At 49.3% G+C, this 20547-nt stretch overlaps 1 protein-coding gene across 3 annotated transcripts in view; it reads left to right on the top strand.

Annotated features, from left to right (window-relative positions):
- Positions 1-20234, top strand: part of LOC139227743 (BTB/POZ domain-containing protein 10-like) — a 183033-nt gene extending 162799 nt beyond the window's left edge. For all 3 annotated transcript variants that reach the window (XM_070858738.1, XM_070858736.1, XM_070858737.1), the window contains 6 exons: positions 175-493; positions 1749-1851; positions 7821-7941; positions 15752-15949; positions 17989-18099; positions 19784-20234. In XM_070858738.1, coding sequence (XP_070714839.1) covers positions 175-493; positions 1749-1851; positions 7821-7941; positions 15752-15949; positions 17989-18099; positions 19784-20070 — 1139 coding nt within the window. In that variant the 3' untranslated portion in view covers positions 20071-20234. The remainder of the gene's footprint in view (positions 1-174; positions 494-1748; positions 1852-7820; positions 7942-15751; positions 15950-17988; positions 18100-19783) is intronic.
- Positions 20235-20547: the final 313 nt, after the last annotated feature.

Raw genomic sequence — 20547 nt, 5'->3', positions numbered from 1 at the left:
GGTTAGGGTCAGGGACCCACGTAGTATCCCGGCACAAGTTGGGATTGCAGTTGGGCAGGAGCTCATTTATTGGGACAGTCACCTTATTGATCAGCCTTTAGGTCAGTCTACCTGCACACTGCTGTTTGAGGGGCAATGTGAGATAAGACTAACGCAGCACTTTCTCTCCCCCAGATCCGGAGCTGGGACGCTTCTCCCACACCACAAGCCCTCACCATTGTAAAGGTGGCCCTTCCCCTGTTTACAGTGCACAGGGTCACCAGAGCTGTCCCGATTTCGAGCCAGGCTTAACCCTCTGGGGCAAGGATGGATGGGCTAATCCCCACCTGGGGCTGAACACCCGCCTGAATAAAAAAGGAGCTGCAGATACCAAGGGAAAGGAAAGCAGCAAATCCTGGAAGGCCTCCGAACGTGTGGTGCTGATTGTTGATAACACGCGGTTTGTGGTCGATCCCGTCATCTTCGCAACGCACCCGGACACCATGCTGGGTCGGTAGGTGCTGGTCTCCATCAAACCTGCTGCCTTAAGCACCTGCACATCAACACCAGCAGCTTTCAAACTAGTCACAGCGTCTCTCAGTGGCTCAGTTAGTCACTCAGCTTGGCGTGTTGGTCAGTGCTGTACAGACCCATTCCCGGGATCAGCCCCGACATTCCCGGGATCAGCCCCGGTCAGTGCTGTACAGACCCATTCCCGGGATCAGCCCCGACATTCCCGGGATCAGCCCCGGTCAATGCTGTACAGACCCATTCCCGGGATCAGCCCCGACATTCCCGGGATCAGCCCCGGTCAGTGCTGTACAGACCCATTCCCGGGATCAGCCCCGACATTCCCAGGATCAGCCCCGGTCAGTGCTGTACAGACTCATTCCCGGGATCAGCCCCGGTCAGTGCTGTACAGACCCATTCCCGGAATCAGCCCCGACATTCCCGGGATAAGCCCCGGTCAGTGCTGTACAGACCCATTCCCGGGATCAGCCCCGACATTCCCAGGATCAGCCCCGGTCAGTGCTGTACAGACTCATTCCCGGGATCAGCCCTGGTCAGTGCTGTACAGACCCATTCCCGGGATCAGCCCCGACATTCCCGGGATCAGCCCCGGTCAGTGCTGTACAGACCCATTCCCGGGATCAGCCCTGACATTCCCGGGGTCAGTCCCGGTCAGTGCTGTACAGACCCATTCCCAGGATCAGCCCCGACATTCCCGGGATCAGCCCCGGTCAGTGCTGTACAGACCCATTCCCGGGATCAGCCCTGACATTCCCAGGGTCAGTCCCGGTCAGTGCTGTACAGACCTATTCCCGGGATCAGCCCCGACATTCCCGGGATCAGCCCTGACATTCCCGGGATCAGCCCCGGTCAGTGTTGTACAGACCCGAAGGTCCCAGGGAACAATGAGTCACCCCACTGACAATCAGATTCAGTGAAGTGCAGCACTGACGGAGGGCAGCATTGCACCAGGGGCTGGAGTGACTGTTGCCCGCCCCTCGGTGTGGTGTGTGGTGTGGGGAGGGGCTGCACGGGGAGGGGGCTGGAATGGCCCCCCTCGGTGTGGTGTGGTTTGGGGAGGGGCTACACGGGGAGGGGGCTGGAACAGCCCCCCTCGGTGAGGGGTGTGGTTTGGGGAGGGGCTACACGGGGAGGGGGCTGGAATGGCCCCCTTCGGTGAGGTGCGTGGTGTGGGGAGGGACTACACATTGAGTGGGGTCCCATTCTTGCTTTAAGAGTTTTGCCCTTTTCTCCCCCAGAATGTTCACCTCAGGCCGAGAGTATAACTTCACACGGCCAAATGAGAAGGGCGAGTACGAGATTGCCGAGGGAGTCACTTCCACGGTTTTCCGCGCAGTCCTGGTGAGTTGCCATTTCACAAGTCGTGTTGGGATCCCTGCATACTCACGTTTCACATGATCCACCCCAGCCCAGACTGGGAATGACGGGTTCAAGCGTACAGTGCAAGCACAGGAGCACCTGAGGCACAGAGCGAGACACAGACTGGGCAAGATACACATTGACAACAGTTACAGACTGGGGCAGTCACAACAACAACGTGTATTCACATAGCACCTTTAGCATAGTGCATGGTCCCAAGACGCTTCACAGTTGTTTTGCAAAATAAATTTGACACCGAGCCACATAAGGAGAAATCAGGACAGATTACCAAAAGGTGGAAATAGGCGGTCTTAGTTATGCTGCAGATATGTGGCCGGAAGCTCATTTCAGGGTCACATATAACACCTATGTTGTGAACAGTCTGGTTTAGCCTCAGATGGAGAGGGATGGAGTCGGGGGCTGGGGAACGCAGTTTGTGCCGGGGACCAAAGACAATGGCTTTGGTCTTCACAATATTCAATTGGAGAAAATTTCTGCTCATCCAGAACTGGATGTGGGACAAGCAGTCTGACAATTCTGAGACTGAGGAGGGGGTCGAGAGAAGTGGTAGTGAGGTAGAGCTGGGTGTTGTCAGTGTACATGTGGAAACTGACGCTGTGTTTTCGAATGATGTCGCCAAGTGGCAGCATGTAGATGAGAAATAGGAGGGGACTAAGGATAGATCCTTGGGGGACACCAGAGGTAACGATGCGGGGGTGGGAACAGAAGTCGTTGCAGGTGATTCTCTGGCTACGATTAGATGGATAAGAATGGAACCAGGCGAGTGCAGTCCCACCCAGCTGGACGATGGTGGAGAGGTGTTCGAGGAGGATGGAGTGGTCAACTGTGTCAAAGGCTGCAGACAGGATGAGGAGGGATAGTTTACCTTTGTTACAGTCACAAAGGATGTCATTTGTGACTTTGCTGAGAGCCGTTTCATTACTGTGGCAGGGGCGAATACCTGATTGGAGGGATTCAAATATGGACTAAAGGTGGACAAATCCCCTGGACCTGCTGGTCTGCATCCGAGGGTCTTAAAATAAGTTGTTGCAGGGATAGTGGATGCATTGGTTGTAATTTACCAAAATTCCCTGGATTCTGGAGAGGTCCCAGCAGATTGGAAAACCGCAAATGTAATGCTCCTATTCAAGAAAGGAGGGAGACAGAAAGCAGGAAACTATAGACCAGTTAGCCTAACATCTGTCGTTGGGAAAATGCTGGAGTCATTATTAAGGAAGCAGTAGCGGGACATTTGGAAAAGCATGATTCAATCAAGCAGTCAGCATGGTTTTATGAAAGGGAAATCACGTTTGACAAAATTGCTGGAGTTCTTTGATGATGTAACGAGCAGGGTGGATAAAGGGGAACCAGTGGATGTGGTGTATTCAGATTTCCAGAAGGCATTTGACAAGGTGCCACATAAAAGGTTACTGCACAAGATAAAAGCTCACGGGGTTGGGGGTAATATATTAGCATGGATAGAGGATTGGCTAACCAACAGAAAACAGAAAAGAAGTTTCTCCTCATCTCAGTCGAAATGGCCTACCCCTTATCCTAAGACTGTGTCCCCTGGTTCTGGAGTTCCCCAACATCGGGAACAATCTATCTGCATCTAACCTGTCCCGTCCCGTCAGAATCTTGTATATTTCTATGAGATCCCCTCTCATCCTTCTAAACTCCATTGTATAAAGGCCCAGTTGATCCAGTCTCTCCTCATATGTCAGTCCAGCCATCCCTGGAATCAGTCTGGTGAACCTTTGCTGCACTCCCTCAATAGCAAGAACGTCCTTACTCAGATTAGGAGACCAAAACTGAACACAATATTCCAGGTGAGGCCTCACCAAGGCACTGTACAACTGCAGTAAGACCTCCCTGCTCAAATCCCCTAGCTATGAAGACCAACATTTGCCGCCTTCACCGCCTGCTGTACCTGCATGCCAACTTTCAATGACTGATGAACCATGACACCCAGGTCTCGTTGCACCTCCCCTTTTCCTAATCTGCCGCCATTCAGATAATATTCTGTCTGTATGTTTTTGTCCCCCCAAGTGGATAACCTACATTTATTCACATTATACTGCATCTGCCATGCATTTCCCCACTCACCTAATCTGTCTAAGTCACCCTGCAGCCTCTTAGCGTCCACCTCACAGCTCACACCGCCACCCAGTTTAGTGTCATCTGCAAACTTGGAGATATTGCACTCAATTCCTTCATCCAAATCATTGATGTATTGATCATTGTAAAGAGCTGGGGTCCCAGCACTGAGCCCTGCAGCACTCCACTAGTCACTGCCTGCCATTCTGAAAAGGACCCGTTAATCCCGACTCTCTGCTTCCTGTTTGCCAACCAGTTCTGTATCCACGTCAGTACATTACCCCTATACCATGTGCTTTGATTTTGCACACCAATCTCTTGTGTGGGACCGTGTCAAAATCCTTTTGAAAGTCCAAATACACCACATCCACTGGTTCTCCCTTGTCCACTCTACTGGTTACATACTCAAAAAATTCCAGAAGATTTGTCAAGCATGATTTCCCCTTCATAAATCCATGCTGACTTGGACCGATCCTGTCACTGCTTTCCAAATGCGCCACTATTTCATCTTTAATAATTGATTCCAACATTTTCCCCACTACTGATGTCAGGCTAACTGGTCTATAATTACCCACTTTCCCTCTCCCTCCCTTTTTAAAAAGTTGTGTTACAGGTCCCGGGGATTTATCAGCCTTCAATTCCAATTTCCCAAACACAATTTCCCACCTAATTAGGATATCCTTCAGTTCTTCCTTCTCACTAGACCCTCGATCCCCTAGTAGTTTCGGAAGGTTATTTGTGTCTTCCTTCGTGAAGACAGAACCAAAGTATTTGTTCAATTGGTCTGCCATTTCTTTGTTCCCCATTATAAATTCACCTGAATCCGACTGCAAGGGACCTACATTTGTCTTCACTAATCTTTTTCTCTTCACATATCTATAGAAGCTTTTGCAGTCAGTTTTTATGTTCCCGGCAAGCTTCTTCTCGTACTCTATTTTCCCCCTCTTAATTGAACCCTTTGTCCTCCTCTGTTGAATTCTAAATTTCTCCCAGTCCTCAGGTTTGTTGCTTTTTCTAGCCAATTTATATGCCTCTTTCCTTGGATTTAACACTGTCTTCAGTTTCCCTTGTTAGCCACAGTTGAGCTACCTTCCCCGTTTTATTTTTACTCCAGACAGGGATGTACAATTGCTGAAGTTCATCCATGTGATCTTTAAATGTTTGCCATTGCCTATCCACCGTCAACCCTTTAAGTATCATTTGCCAGTCTACTCTAGCCAATTCACGCCTCAAACCATCGAAGTTACCTTTCCTTAAGTTCAGGACCCTAGTTTCTGAATTAACTGTGTCACTCTCCATCCTAACAAAGAATTCTACCATATTATGGTCACTCTTCCCCAAGGGGTCTCGCACAACAAGATTGCTAATTAGTCCTTTCTCATTACACATCACCCTGTCTAGGATGGCCAGCTCCCTGGTTAGTTCCTCGACATATTGGTCTAGAAAAGCATCCCTAATACACTCCAGGAAATCCTCCTCCACCGCATTGCTACCAGTTTGATTAGCCCAATCAATATGTAGATTAAAGTCACCCATGATAACTGTTGTACCTTTATTGCATGCATCCCTTATTTCTTGTTTGATGCTGTCCCCAACCTTACTATTACTGTTTGGTGGTCTGTGCACAACTTCCACTAGCGTTTTCTGCCACTTGGTATTCCGCAGCTCCACCCATACCGATTTCACATCATCCAGACTAATGTCCCTCCTTACTATTGCATTAATTTCCTCTTTAACCAGCAACGCCACCCCGCCTCCTTTTCCTTTCTGTCTATCCTTCCTAAATGTTGAATACCTCTGGATGTTGAGTTCCCAGCCTTGGTCAACCTGGAGCCATGTCTCCATGATGCCAATTACATCATACCCGTTAACTGCTATCTGTGCAGTTAATTTGTCCACCTTATTCCGAATACTCCTCGCATTGAGGCACAGAGCCTTCAGGCTTGTCTTTCGAACACACTTTGCCCCTTTCGAATTTTGCTGTAATGTGGCCCTTTTTGCTTTAGGTTTCTCTGCCCTCCACTTTTACTTTTCTTCTTTCTATCTTTTGCTTCTGCCCCCATTCTACTTCCCTCTGTCTCCCTGCATAGATTCCCATCCCCCTGCCGTATTAGTTTAACCCCTCCCCAATAGCACTAGCAAACACTCCCCCGAGGACATTGGTTCCGGTCCTGTCCAGGTGCAGACCGTCCGGTTTGTACTGGTCCCACCTCCCCCAGAACTGGTTTCAATGTCCCAGGAATTTGAATCCCTCCCTGCTGCACCACTCCTCAAGCCACGTATTAATCTGAGCTATCCTGCGATTCCTACTCTGACTAGCACGTGGCACTGGTAGCAATCCTGAGATTACTACTTTTGAGGTCCTACTTTTTTAATTTAGCTCCTAGCTCCTTAAATTCTTCTCGTAGAAACTCATCCCGTTTTTTTTTTTACCTATATCGTTGGTACCTATATGCACCATGACAACTGATTGTTCATCCTCCCTTTTCAGAATGCCCTGCACCCGCTCCAGGGAGACAACATTCCATCCTGGAGTCTCGGTTGCGTCCGCAAAAACGCCTATCTATTCCCCTTACAATTGAATCCCCTATCACTATAGCTCTCCCACTCTTTTTCCTGCCCTTCAGTGCAGCAGAGCCACCCACGGTGCCATGAACTTGGCTGCTGCTGCTCTCCCCTGATGAGTCATCCCCCTCAATCGTACCCAAAGCGGTGTATCTGTTTTACAGGGGGATGACAGCAGGGGATCTCTGCACTACCTTCCTTCCACTGCTCTTCCTGTTGGTCTCCCATCCCCTATCTGGCTGTGTAACCTTTTCCTGCGGTAAGACCAACTCGCTAAACGTGCAATTTACGTCATTCTCAGCATAGTGGATGCTCCAGAGTGAATCCACCCGCAGCTCCAGTGCCGCAATGTTGTCTGTCAGGAGCTGCAGTCGGATACACTTCCCGCACACGTAGTCATCAGGGACACCGGAAGCGTCCCTGACTTCCCACATAGTACAGGAGGAGCATAACACATGTCCGAGCTCTCCTGCCATGACTTAACCCCTAGATAAACTTAATTTGGCAACAACAATGCTACAGGTTACTTACTGATAAAGAAAAGAAAAAGAAAAACTATATACCAATCACCAACTCCCTTGGCTGTGACGTCACCTTTCGATTTCTTTCTACTTCTTTTTTGCCTCCCTGCTGTAGCTGCACTGGCTGGGCCTCTTGTAGGCCTCCCGGCTCGATGCTGCTCCTCCTCCTCAATCTCCCGCTCCCAGAGTGAGGGAATGTGGAATGCTGGTACAGGATCAGTCCCAGAGGGAATGTGGAATGCTGGGATACAGGATCAGTCCCAGAGTGAGTGAGTGTGGAATGTTGGGATACAGGATCAATCCCAGAGTGAGGGAATGTGGAACGTTGGGATACAGGATCAGTCCCAGAGTGAGGGAGTGTGGAACGTTGGGATACAGGATCAATCCCAGAGTGAGGGAATGTGGAACGTTGGGATACAGGATCAGTCCCAGAGTGAGGGAGTGTGGAATGTTGGGATACAGGATCAATCCCAGAGTGAGGGAATGTGGAACGTTGGGATACAGGATCAGTCCCAGAGTGAGGGAGTGTGGAACGTTGGGATACAGGATCAGTCCCAGAGTGAGGGAATATGGAACGCTGGGATACAGGATCAGTCCCAGAGTGAAGGAATGTGGAACGCTGGGATACAGGATCAGTTCTGCTACCTATTATTGATATTTTTACCATTTATGAACATAGAGGTGGGTGTTTATCTAATCAGACAGATTAGCAGCTTATGATGTTCTCAATCTCAGTGATGTTTTGTAACTGACCTTGTATCATTCCAGGATTATTACACCAGCGGAATCATTCAATGTCCGGATGGAATTGCAATTCAGGAACTCAGGGATGCATGTGACTATCTGTGCATCAACTTCAATCACAATACAATCCGGTGTCGAGACCTCAGTAAGTGCATATTCGCAAGGCGTGTCTGCTTCTTTAACAGCAGACAGTTCACATCAGAGCAGTTGTGAGTGTGCTACACACACACATTGGGTGTTATACAGTATTACATAGTATTTACAGCACAGCCCAACTAGTCCATGCTGGTGTCAGCATATCCTTCTATTCATTTCTCCCTTGTGTGTTTATCTAGCTTCTCCTTAACTGCATCTGTGCTTTTCACATTAACCACACCGTGTGACGGCGAGTTCCACATTCTATCCAGTCTCTGGGTAAATACATTTCTCCTGAATTCCCTATTGGATTGATTAGTGACCAGGGCCAGCGCACGGGTAATTGGTGCCCTCGGCAAACTGTTCACCTGCGCCCCACCAAGCCTAGAAATCCCGCTTTACTGAAAAAGTTTTTAAAAAGCTGCGCACCTCCCATTTCCTGCGGCACCCGTTCGCGATCCGGATCCCGAGGCCTTCACTCCGTGTGTCGGAGCGTGTGCACGTCAGGACGTCTGTAAGCTGGAGCTGCAGTCACATGGCCCTGGCCAGCCAATCAAGGTACAGTATTTTCTCATTCATAATAATGGGAATTCCGTAAGTTGGAGAAACAGCCCCCCACAAGCACCCAAAACACTAATAAAAATAGAAAAAATACAATACATATTTAAGATTAATTTAAATTAAAGTTATTTATGTCTTATAAAAAATAAATATTTTTCCAATTTTTAAAAAGTTTTTTTAATTATGGCTTAAAATAAACTTACTGTAGTGGGCAGGGTTTGTAGCAATAAAGTGTGTGTTTTCATTTTATTTTATTATGTTTTTGTGTGTTTTAAAACTTACGCCTGTAACAGTAAGCTATGCGCCTGCTTTTATCAGGCGCAGGAGTTTTGAGGACATTTGCTGGGCAAGATATGGGTAAATCCCGCAGTCTGCCCGTGCAAATGTCCTGGCTCCCGAGATATGGAAGGTCTGTCAGGCTGGAGCTGGAGCCTGACAGATCGGAAAAGTCGGTTTATTGCGCATGTGCACTGTGCGCTGAAAACCGGCTTTTGCGATGCCTTCCCAGGTCCGCACGCACTCCGCACACGCACCGCACACGCCCTGTACCGCACACGCACACTCCCCGTACCGCACACGCCCCGTCCCCGTACCGCACACGCCCCGTCCCCGTACCGCACACGCCCCGTCCCCGTACCGCACACGCCCTGTCCCCGTACCGCACACGCCCCGTCCCCGTACCGCACACGCCCCGTCCCCGTACCGCACATGCCCTGTCCCCGTACCGCACACGCCCCGTCCCCGTACCGCACACGCCCCGTCCCCGTACCGCACATGCCCCGTCCCCGTACCGCACACGCCCCGTACCGCACGGCCGGGAGTTCCAGTTGCGATAATACAGTGCACATATAAGAAGTTTTATAAGTATACCTCTGTGTATGTTAACAGGGCACCTATAGTACCATGCACCAGTATACACAACACAATCTGTATTGGCGAGTATCCTGTGACCATCCATGAACCAGGACCCAGATATGGTTCACTCTGCAGAGGACAGTACTGTTGTATTTTAAAGTAGATGATATAAAATGGCACTTCAGGCATTTTTTGGATCAGGTGACAGTTACAGAGTTGCTGCTTTACTGGGGACAGAGCAGTGTGATAAAGATGGGAGAGAGTTGGACATTTTCAAGATTAGTATCTGCAATGGGGAATCATTCGGAAGACAAAAAGGATCTTAAAAGGATAAATCCAAAGCAACGGCCAAACTCTGTGCGATAGAGCGGTGTCCATTGAAAGGATATTCATACAGTGCTTGTCCTGTTAATGTGTGGGGCTGGATGGCTGTCTCATCTCATCTGATCAGCACGGCATGGCGGGAGTGTGTCTGCCGCCTGCTGCGATCATTTCACTCCCCGTCCCGGTTACACTGGGGGGGAGCTATAGCGGGGAGGGGGGGGGCAGGGGCTACACCGGGACATGGCACCGGGGGGTGGAGGGAGGGGCTTCACTGGAGGGCTACATCCCAGGGGGGAGGGGAGAGAGGGGTTACATCAGGGGGGAGGGGCTTCACTGGGGGGGGGGGGGGGGGAGAAAGAGAGGGTGGTTTCACCGGGGGGGGGGGGGGGGGGAGACAGACAGCTTGGCCGCTCACGGGGTGCGCTGAGTGAACAGTAAAACACAAATCCCACTCTCCACCAGTGAAGAAAATCAAATAATGAAATAAAAAGGAAAGCTGGGAGCCCACTGCTAACTCTGATGCTCTCCCGTTGCTCAGCAACCAGCAGCGCTTGCCTACATCTTTTTTCCGGTTCCAAACCTTCCCACTTTGCCCTGATCTTCAAACCTATCACGGTGTTTAAATGGAAGAGCGCAGCGCAGCGTCAGATCAATGAGCCAGGAAGAAAGGTGGCGATATCACTTGGGTACCTCCCCCCACCTCACCAACCTGCTCCCTATTAGTTGTGTGGGATCTCTGTGTTCTATATCACACTCAATGCACCGCCGTTCACACCCTAGTTACAAAATACTCAAGGCATCTTCATTATTGAGGGCTCTAGGTCGGGGTGTTCCCGCTGGATTCAAACCCATTTTCCAGCGCATCCCTTGGAGAGATTATTTACATTCTTTTTTGCCACCCCCCCAAATTTTGGTGCCCTGGGTGACTGCCTCGTTCGCCCAATGGTCGTGCCGGCCCTGGTAATGACTATCTTATATTTATGTCCCTAGTTCTGAAATCCCCCACAATTGGAAACATCTTCTCCACATGTACTGCATCAAACCCTTTCATCATTGTGACAGAACAGAGCACCATCCTGTTGTGAGTGTATTACAGTCCAGGTTCCAAATGTACACATCACAAGAACACAAGAAATAGGAACAGGAGTAGGCCATTTGACCTCTCGAGCCTGCTCCGCCATTTAATATCCCTTCACTCCCTTATCGCCCAAAAATCTGTCTATCTCTGCCTTAAATATAAATGACCTAGCTCTCTGGGGCAGAGAATTCCACAGATTTACAACCCTCCGAGAGAAGAAATTCCTCCTCACTTCAGTTTTAAATGGGTGGCCCCTTATTCTGAGACTATGCCCCTAGTTTTAGTTTCCCCTATGAGTGGAAATATCCTCTCTGCATCCACCTTGTTGAGCCCCCTCGTTATTTTATGTTTCGATAAAATCACCTTTCATTCTTCTGAACTCCAATGATTATAGTCCCAACCTACTCAACCCATCTTCACAAGTCAACCCACTCATAAGAACATAAGAAATAGGAGCAGGAATAGGCCATAGGGACCCTCGAGCCTGCTCCGCCATTTAATACGATCATGGTTGATCCGATCATGGACTCAGCTCCACTTCCCCACCCGCTCTCCATAACCCCTTATTCCCTTATCGTTTAAGAAACTGTCTATTTCTGTCTTAAATTTATTCAATGTCCCAGTTTCCACAGCTCTCTGAGGCAGCAAATTCCACAGATCCACAACCTTCTGAGAAAAGAAATTTCTCCTCATCTCAATTTTAAATGGGCGGCCCCTTATTCTAAGATCGTGCCCTCTAGTCTCCCCCATCAGTGGAAACATCCTCTCTGCATCCACCTTGTCAAGCCCCCTCATAATCTTATACGTTTCGATAAGATCACCTCTCATTCTTCTGAATTCCAATGAGTAGAGGCCCAACGTACTCAACCTTTCCTCATAAGTCAACCCCCTCATCCCCGGAATCAACCTAGTGAACCTGCTCTGAACTGCTTCCAAAGCAAGTATATCCTTTCGCAAATATGGAAACCAAAACTGCACGCAGTATTCCAGGTGTGACCTCACCAATACCCTGTATAACTGAAGCAGGACTTCTCTGCTTTTATACTCCATCTCCCTTGCAATAAAGGCCAACATTTCATTTGGCTTCCTGATTACTTGCTAACTTTTTGTGTTTCATGCACAAGGATCCCCAGGTCCCTCTGTACTGAAGCACTTAGCAATTTTTCTCCATTTAAATTATATAATTTGCTTTTTATTTTTTCTACCAAAGTGGATAACCTCACATTTTCCCACATTATACTCCATCTGCCAAATTTTTGCCAACTCACTTACCCTGCCTCTACCCCTTTACAGATTTTTTGTGACCTCCTCACAACTTGCTTTCCCACCCATCTTTGTATCATCAGTAAACTTGGTTACATTACACTCGATCCCTTCATCCAAGTCATTAATATAGATTGTAAATAGTTGAGGCCCCAGCACCGATCCCTGCGGCACCCCACTAGTTACTGTTTGTCAATCGGAAAATGACCCATTTATCCCGACTCTTTGTTTTCTATTAGTTAGCCAATCCTCTCACCATGCTAATATATTACCCCCAACCCCATGAACTTTTATCTTGTGCAGTAACCTTTTATGTGGCAACTTATCGAATGCCTTCTGGAAATCCAGACACACCACATCTACTGGATCCCCCTTAGCCATCTGCTTGTTACATCCTCAAAGAATTCCAGCAAACTTGTCAAATATGATTTCCCTTTCATAAAACCATGCTGACTCTCCTTGATTGAATCTTGATTTTCCAAATGTCCCACTACTGCTTCCTTAATAATGGACTCCAGCATTTTCCCAACGACTGATGTTAGGCTAACTGGTCTGTAGTTTCCTGCTTTCTGTCTGCCTCCTTTTTTAAATAGGGGCGTTACATTTGCGATTTCCCAATCCGCTGGGACCTCCCCAGAATCCAGGGAATTTTGGTACATTGCTACCAATACATCCACTATCTCTGCAGCCACTTCTTTTAGGACCCTGGGATGCAAGCCATCAGGTCCAGGGGAATTGTCCGCCTTTAGTCCCATTATTTACCGAGTACTACTTCTTTAGTGATAGTGATTGTATTAAGTTCCTCCTTCCATATAGCCCCTAGATTATCCATTATTGGGATATTTTTAGTGTCTTCTACCGTGAAGACCGATACATAATATTTGTTCAAAGTCTCTGCCATTTCCCTGTTGTCCATTATTAATTCCCCAGTCTCATCCTCCAGGGGACCAACATTTACTTTAGCCACTCTTTTCCTTTTTATGTACCTGTAGAAACTCTTACTCTCTGTTTTTATATTTCGTGCTAGATTATTTTCATAATCTATCTTCCCTCTCTTTATTATTTTTTTAGTCATTCTTTGCTGGCCTTTATAAAGTTTCCCAATCCTCTGGTCTCCCACTGGTCTTGGCCACATTGTATTCCCTTGTTTTCAATTTGATACCCTCCCTTATTTCCTTAGTTAGCCACGAATGGTTATCCCTCTCTTACAGTCTCTCCTTCTCATTGGGATATATTTTTGTTGCGAGTTATGAAATATCTCCTTAGATGTCTGCCACTGCTCATCAACCGTCCCATACTTTAATCTATTTTCCCAGTCCATTTTAGCCAGTTATGCCCTCATACCTTTGTAGTCTCCTTTATTTAAGCTTAGGACACTGGTTTGAGAGCCAACTTTCTCACCCTCCAACTGAATTTGAAATTCAACCATGTTATGGTCACTCATTCCTAGAGGATCCTTTACTTGGAGATCGTTTATTAATCCTGTCTCATTACACAGGACCAGTTCTAAGATAGCCTGCTCCCTGGTTGCTTCCGCAACATACTGTTCAAGGAGACTGTCCCAGATATTAGATTTTTTTACCATTTTTTTCCTGCTTTGACCCCACTTTCTGATTCACTTTCACGTTTATACATTCTGTCCCTTCCTGGCACGCTCTGGTTTTCATTTCCCTCAGAGCTACCCTTCTCCTTATTCTTTAGCTTTTTAAATTTTCATATCTGAATCCTCCCCCCCCCACTAATTAGTTTAAAGCCCTCTCTACAGCCCGAGTTATTCGATTCGTCAGGACAAATGCATGGCAGATGCAGTATAATGTGGATAAATGTGAGGTTATCCACTTTGGTGGCAAAAACATGAAGGCAGAATATTATCTGAATGGCGGCAGATTAGGAAAAGGGGAGGTGCAACGAGACCCGGGTGTCATGGTACATCAGTCATTGAAGGTTGGCATGCAGGTATAGCAGGCTGTGAAGAAGGCAAATGGTATGTTGGCCTTCATAGCTAGGGGATTTGAGTACAGGAGCAGGGAGGTCTTATTGCAGATGTATAGGGCCTTAGTGAGGTCTCACCTGGAATATTGTGTTCAATTTTGGTCTCCTAATCTGAGGAAGGACATTCTTGCTATTGAGGGAGTGCAGCGAAGGTTTACCAGACTGATTCCCGGGATGGCAGGACTGACATATGAGAAGAGACTGGATCGACTGGACCTGTATTCACTGGAGTTTAGAAGAATGAGAGGGGATCTCATGGAAACATATAAAATTCTGACAGGACTGGACAGGTTAGATGCAGGAAAAATGTTCCCGATGTTGGGGAAGTCCAGAACCAGAGGTCACAGTCTAAGGATAAGGGGTAAGCCGTTTAGGACTGAGATGAGGAGAAACTTCTTCACTCAGAGAATTGTGAACCTGTGGAATTCTCTACCTCAGAAAGTTGCCAGTTCGTTAGATATATTCAAAAGGGAATTAGATGTGGCCCTTGCAGCTAAAGGGATCAGGGGGTATAGAGAGAAAGCAGGAATGGGGTACTAAAGTTGCAAAAATGAGCAGCCATGTTCATATTGAATGGCGGTGCAGGCTCAAAGGGCCAAATGGCCTACTCCTGCACCTATTTTCTATGTTTCTATGACCCTAGCCCTAGCACGGAGTCCATCTGTATGGAGCAGCTCCCTCTTACCCCAGTACTAGTGCCAGTGCCCCACGAACCAAAACCCATTTCTCTCACACCGGTCTTTGAGCCACGTGTTTAACTCTGATCTTATTTACTCTATGCAAATGTGCTCGTGGCTCAGGTAGTAATCCAGAGATTATTACCTTTGTGGTTCCGCTTTTTAATTTAGTCCCTAGCTGCTCATACTCTCTCAGCAGAACCTCTTTCTTTGTCCTATCTATGTCGTTGGTATCCACGAGGACCACGACAACTGGATCTTCCCCCTCACACTCCAAGTTCCTCTCCAGCCCAGAGATGTCCTTAACCCTGGCACCGGGCAGGTAACACAGCCTTCGGGACTCACGCGCTCGGTTGCAGAGAACCGTATCTATCCCCTAACTATACTGTCCCCTACCACTACAACGTTTCTTTTTACTCCCCCCACTTGAATGGCCCTCTGTCCCACGGTGCTGTGGTCAGTTTGCTCATCCTCCCTGCAGTCCCTGCTCTCGTCCACACACGGAGTAAGAGCCTCGAACCTGTTGGACAAGAGCAAGGGCCGAGGCTCCTCCATCACTACCTCCTGGGTATCTTCCTCACTTGTAGTCACACCCTCCTGTCCCTGACCACCACTCGAATTTGATTTAATTAACCCAAGGGGTATGACTGCCTCCTGGAACACAGTGTCCCCTCCCTGATGTGTCGCAGCGTCTCCAGCTCAGACTCCAGCTCATCAACGCGGAGCCGAACTTCCTCGAGCTGCAGATGTGGTGCCCTCCAACCTGCAGGAAAACACCATCAGCGGCAGGCGGGGTGTGCAGCCACTGCAGGGAGCGGTACGAGCTGGCCCTCCACATCACCAGGGGCAACTGGACTGCTGTCACTGGAGCCCGGGCAGCCCATGGGGACAGAGTCTGGGCCGGGGGGGGGGGAGGGGTTGAGAGTCCGGGCCCGCTCCCACCCTCTGCCCCCCGCTCACTGTCCCCCCCTGTTCAATAACGTATCTGTGAAACGCTGAAGGCGCTATATACATAAAGGTTGTTGTTGTCGCTGTTTGCTGACTGCTCTGTCCTCGGACGTCCCTTCCAGGTGCTCTGCTGCATGAGCTGTCAAACGACGGGGCCCGGAAGCAGTTTGAGAGGAACTTGGAGGAGCTGGTGTTGCCCCTGATGGTGTCCAGCGCACGGAAGGGTGAGCGGGAGTGCCACGTGGTGGTACTGACACATGAGGACACGATTGACTGGGACGAGCAGCACCCGCCACAGTTGGGGGAGGAATACTCTCGCAGTAAGAACTGAGTGTAACTGCGAGTTCGGGGGACTGCCTTAACTGTGACGGGCGGGACGTGAGCCCATTTGAAAAAGCAGGCTCGTTATCTGTTGAATTTAATGTTCTGAAAATCATAAAATTACTTCAAATGTACAGCATAGAAACAGTTCATTCAGCCCAACCTGTCTATACTGGCATTTATGCTCCACACGCGGCACCTCCCGCCCTACTGTATTCCTTTCCCCCTCCTGTGTTTATCCAGCTTCCCCTTTAGGCCACGATACTATTTGTCTCAGCCTCTCCCTGTGATAGTGAGGTGTAACCACTCTCTGGGTAAAGATGTTCCTTCTGATTTCCCTATTAGATTTATTGGTGACACTCTTCTATTTATGGCCTCTAGTTTTGGACTCTCCACAAATGGAAACATTTTCTCTACCCTATCGAACCCCTTCATTATTTTAAAGACCTCGATCAGGTCTCCCCTCACCCTTCTCTTTTCGAGAGAACAGAGCCCCACCAGTTGAGTCTCTCCCGATAATTGTACACTCTCAGTTCTGGTATCATTCTAGTAAATCCTTTGTGCACCTTGGTGGTCTAACCAAGGTTCAATACAATTTTAACATAACCGCCTTGCTTTTCATTCTCTCTCTCTAGGAATGACCCCCAGTGCTTGGTTTCCTTATTTATAGCCTTGTTGACGTGCATCGCTACTTTGAATGATTTGTGAATGAGTATCCCTCGATCCCTTGGCTCCATTACCCCATTTACTCTTATATTCCAAGGAGTAGGTAAACTCCTTATAACTCCTACCAAAAGGCACCACCTCACACTTCGATATTGAAATTAATTTGCCATGTACACGCCCATCCTACAAGTTTAGCTCCATTTTATTCTCAGCTCCTCTCCTAAAGGTGCTGACTGGGGAACCGTTCCGTGGTTATCTGCCCGCTGAGACACACTGCAGCATCAAATCCCATCCTCACCCAAGATCCACAGGGAGCAGGGAGTCACTGAAGAATAATCAGGAGCAGGAACCCTGGCTGATTTCCCATTCTCTCTAACCCAGGGGTCACTAGGCCGTGATCAGGAGCAGGAACCCTGGCTGATTTGCCCTCTCTCTAACCCAGGGGTCACTGGACAGTGATCAGGAGCAAGAACCCTGGCTGATTTCCCATTCTCTCTAACCCAGGGGTCACTAGGCCGTGATCAGGAGCAGGAACCCTGGCTGATTTCCCGTTCTCTCTAACCCAGGGGTCACTGGGCAGTGATCAGGAGCAGGAACCCTGCCTGATTTCCCCTCTCTCTCTAACCCAGGGGTCACTAGGCCGTGATCAGGAGCAGGAACCCTGGCTGATTTGCCCTCTCTCTAACCCAGGGGTCACTGGACAGTGATCAGGAGCAGGAAACCTGGCTGATTTCCCCTCTCTCTAACCCAGGGGTCACTGGACAGTGATCAGGAGCAGGAAACCTGGCTGATTTCCCCTCTCTCTTACCCAGGGGTCACTGGGCAGTAATCAGGAGCAGGAAACCTGGCTGATTTCCCCTCTCTCTAACCCAGGGGTCACTGGACAGTGATCAGGAGCAGGAAACCTGGCTGATTTCCCCTCTCTCTAACCCAGAGGTCACTGGGCACTGATCAGGAGCAGGAACCCTGACCGATTTCCCCTCTCTCTAACCCAGAGTCAAAATTGGGGATGCTCAAGAGGCCAGAATTGGAGGAGTGGCGGTATCTCAGAGCATTGTAGGGGTGGAGGATATTACAGGAGGGGCTAGGCCATGGAGGGAATTGAAAACAACTATAAGAATGTTTTAATTGAGGCGTTGCCGGACCAATGTGGGTCATTCTTCAGGCCACAAGCCAGGGAGCACATTTACCCAGTCAGTTCCTTCCCTTTTTACTCACTGCCCCTGCCGCTCCCGATAACCTTCCCACAGAAAAAAATGAATCCGCCGGCATTGTCCAACACCTGCAGGTCTGCCGGGTCTCCTACACTGGGCAACATAAAGCAATCACAGCAAACTGCACAGGATTCTGACTGATGTCTCTTATCTTTCAGTTATTTGTAGTACCAAGCTGTACAAGTTTTTCAAGTACATTGAGAACCGGGAGGTTGCAAAAATGGTGTTGAAGGACCGAGGACTGAAAAACATCCGCATTGGGATAGAAGGTGAGTAGGATAGGTGGGCGGGGCTTGGAATAGGAGAGTGGGGCAGTGGGCAGGGAGTGGGATAGGTGGGCGGGGCGATGGGCAGGGAGTGGGATAGGTGAGTGGGGAGTGGGATAGGTGGGCGGGGCGGTGGGCAGCGACTGGGCTCTTCTGGTTTTTACGTTTGAGTGCAATCACCAGACGGTGCGAACAGATATTTTGGCCATCATTTTCCAAAGCTCTGGAGGTTGAGGAATTGTGCATTTATCACTGGAGGGTGAAAGCAGGAACTACAGGCCAGTTGTCAAGAAGTTACCGGAATTGATTATCGGGGCGAGTGACTGAGCATACAGGCAGGGATCCGTGATCAGAGTGTAGATATATCAAGGGAAGGTCTTGTCTGACAAAGCATCCAATTGAATGATTTGAGGAGGTCACTCACGTGGTGGACAAGGGAGTGACTATGGGTGTTGTCCAGAGGCAATTGAAGAAGTTCTGCACAAGCGATTATTAGCAAAAGGAGAGTGCAGAGAATTGGAGATAACCTTGTGACATGGGTCAGTAATTGGGATAAGAGACAAGAGTCTTATAAAGGGTAGGTGCTCTGAATGGTGGGATGTGACCAGTGCTGTTCCCCAGGCCCTGTAGTGAGGCCGTATATATTAACGACTTGGATGATGGAATCGAGTCATATATCCAAGGTAAGAGATGACACAAAGTTAGGAGCCCACAGTAAGTTGTGTTAATGGGAGCAGGAAGTTACAAAGTGATATCCTATTCCGGGCACCGCCACTCAGGGAAGATATATTGGCCTTGGAGGGGCAAGCACAGATTCACCAGACTGATTCCGGGGCTAAAGGGGTTAAATAAGGAGGAATAGTTGCACAGGCTTGTATAACCGTGAGTATAGAGGTTTAGGGACGATCTAATTGCGGTGTTTATGATGATTAATGGATTTGATGGGACAGATCGAGAGAAACGGTTTCCTCGGGACGGGGGGAGTCCAGAACATGGGGGAATAGCGTTAAATTCGAGCCATAACATTTAGGAGTGGGGCCCCCCCACCCCCAAAAAAGGCTGTGGATGCTGGAGATCAATGGGAAATGTTCGAGACTGAGATTGATCAATTGGAGCAATGTCGGGGGGGGGGGGGGGTTCTTGAAAGGGGATCTGGGATAGGGAGCAACGGGGGGGTAAATGGAGTTGTACAGATCAGCCATGAATGGCCAACAGAATTGCCTCCTCCTGCTCCGATGCTCTCTTCACAGCCTGTGAGGCCACATTCCTGAACGATCACTCCAGGTGAGTCCGTTGATTTACTTTTACACTCCTCTCATTCCCTGCCCTCCTGTAAGTGTGGCCCCTTCCCAGGGTACAGTTGGCTGCCCGCCATATCTCACAAGCAGTGTTGAGCTGAGCTTGGCTATCTGACCATGGGGGCAGCTCAGGAACCCGAGATCTCCCTCGCTATTGCACTGGAGTGTCGGCCTAGATTTTTTTGTTGAAGTCACTGGTATTTGAACCCACAACCATCACTCCGAGGCGGGAGTGCTGCCCACTGAACCACAGCTGTCACAGACAGAAAGGAAGGACTTTCACTTTGTGAAGCCCTGCGTATATACGGAATGCAGACACGGTTGTTTATGCACAGTAGGATCCCACCATGAGCACACTGAGTGAGTAGTGTTTGTGCTGTGTTGCCTAGGTTACCCGACCTGTAAGGAGAAGCTGAAGCTGAGGCCCGGAGGCCGTTACGAGGTGATCTATAACTATGTGCAGCGACCCTTCATCCACATGTCCTGGGAGAAGGAAGAAGGGAAGAGCCGACATGTGGACTTCCAGTGTGTCAGGAGCAAGTCCATCACCAACCTGGCCTCGGCTGCTGCCGATGTACCACGGGACCACGGGATCGTACATCACCCACAAGTGGATGAACTCGACATCCTGAGCCCACCACAGGAGCAAGTTGTGGGTCAGAGCGCCCCAGAGTAGCAGAGAACCCGGGGCACCAGCACTGCACACAACATGTGGACCGAGCACCAGTGGGAGATTGAGGCTCCGCAAATAGGGCCCTACCTGCCCTGTCAGTGCAATATACAGGGAGCACAGTGTGGTACATCGGGCACCGGCCGGCAGTGTGACGGAAAGCCCCGAGACTGCGGGGGCGTTGGGGGGGGGGGGGGGGGGGGGGGGTGAGGTCGGGGGAAGGGCGGGCGGGGAGGTGTCTGTCTGGGGCGGTGGGAGGGTGCTGTGACGGGATGTGTATCGGCTGGTACTTTGTCCATTACTGGCCGCTAGTCCAGAGCTAGGACACAGGCCGCGAGCAGCATTCGAGGCCTCTCTAGAATAGCGCAACTTTCCATTGGACCAGAGCACTGGATAGGATGGGAGCGCAGTGATGGGGGCCGGGATCCAGCGTGGGAATCGAGTATGGGGATCGGGTGCAGGATCCAGTGAGGGGACTGGACG

The sequence above is a fragment of the Pristiophorus japonicus genome, chromosome 17 (genome assembly GCF_044704955.1).
Source record: "Pristiophorus japonicus isolate sPriJap1 chromosome 17, sPriJap1.hap1, whole genome shotgun sequence".
Taxonomy (NCBI): domain Eukaryota; kingdom Metazoa; phylum Chordata; class Chondrichthyes; family Pristiophoridae; genus Pristiophorus; species Pristiophorus japonicus.
Note: the sequence above shows the minus strand (reverse complement) of the source record. Positions and strands in the feature narration are given on the sequence as shown.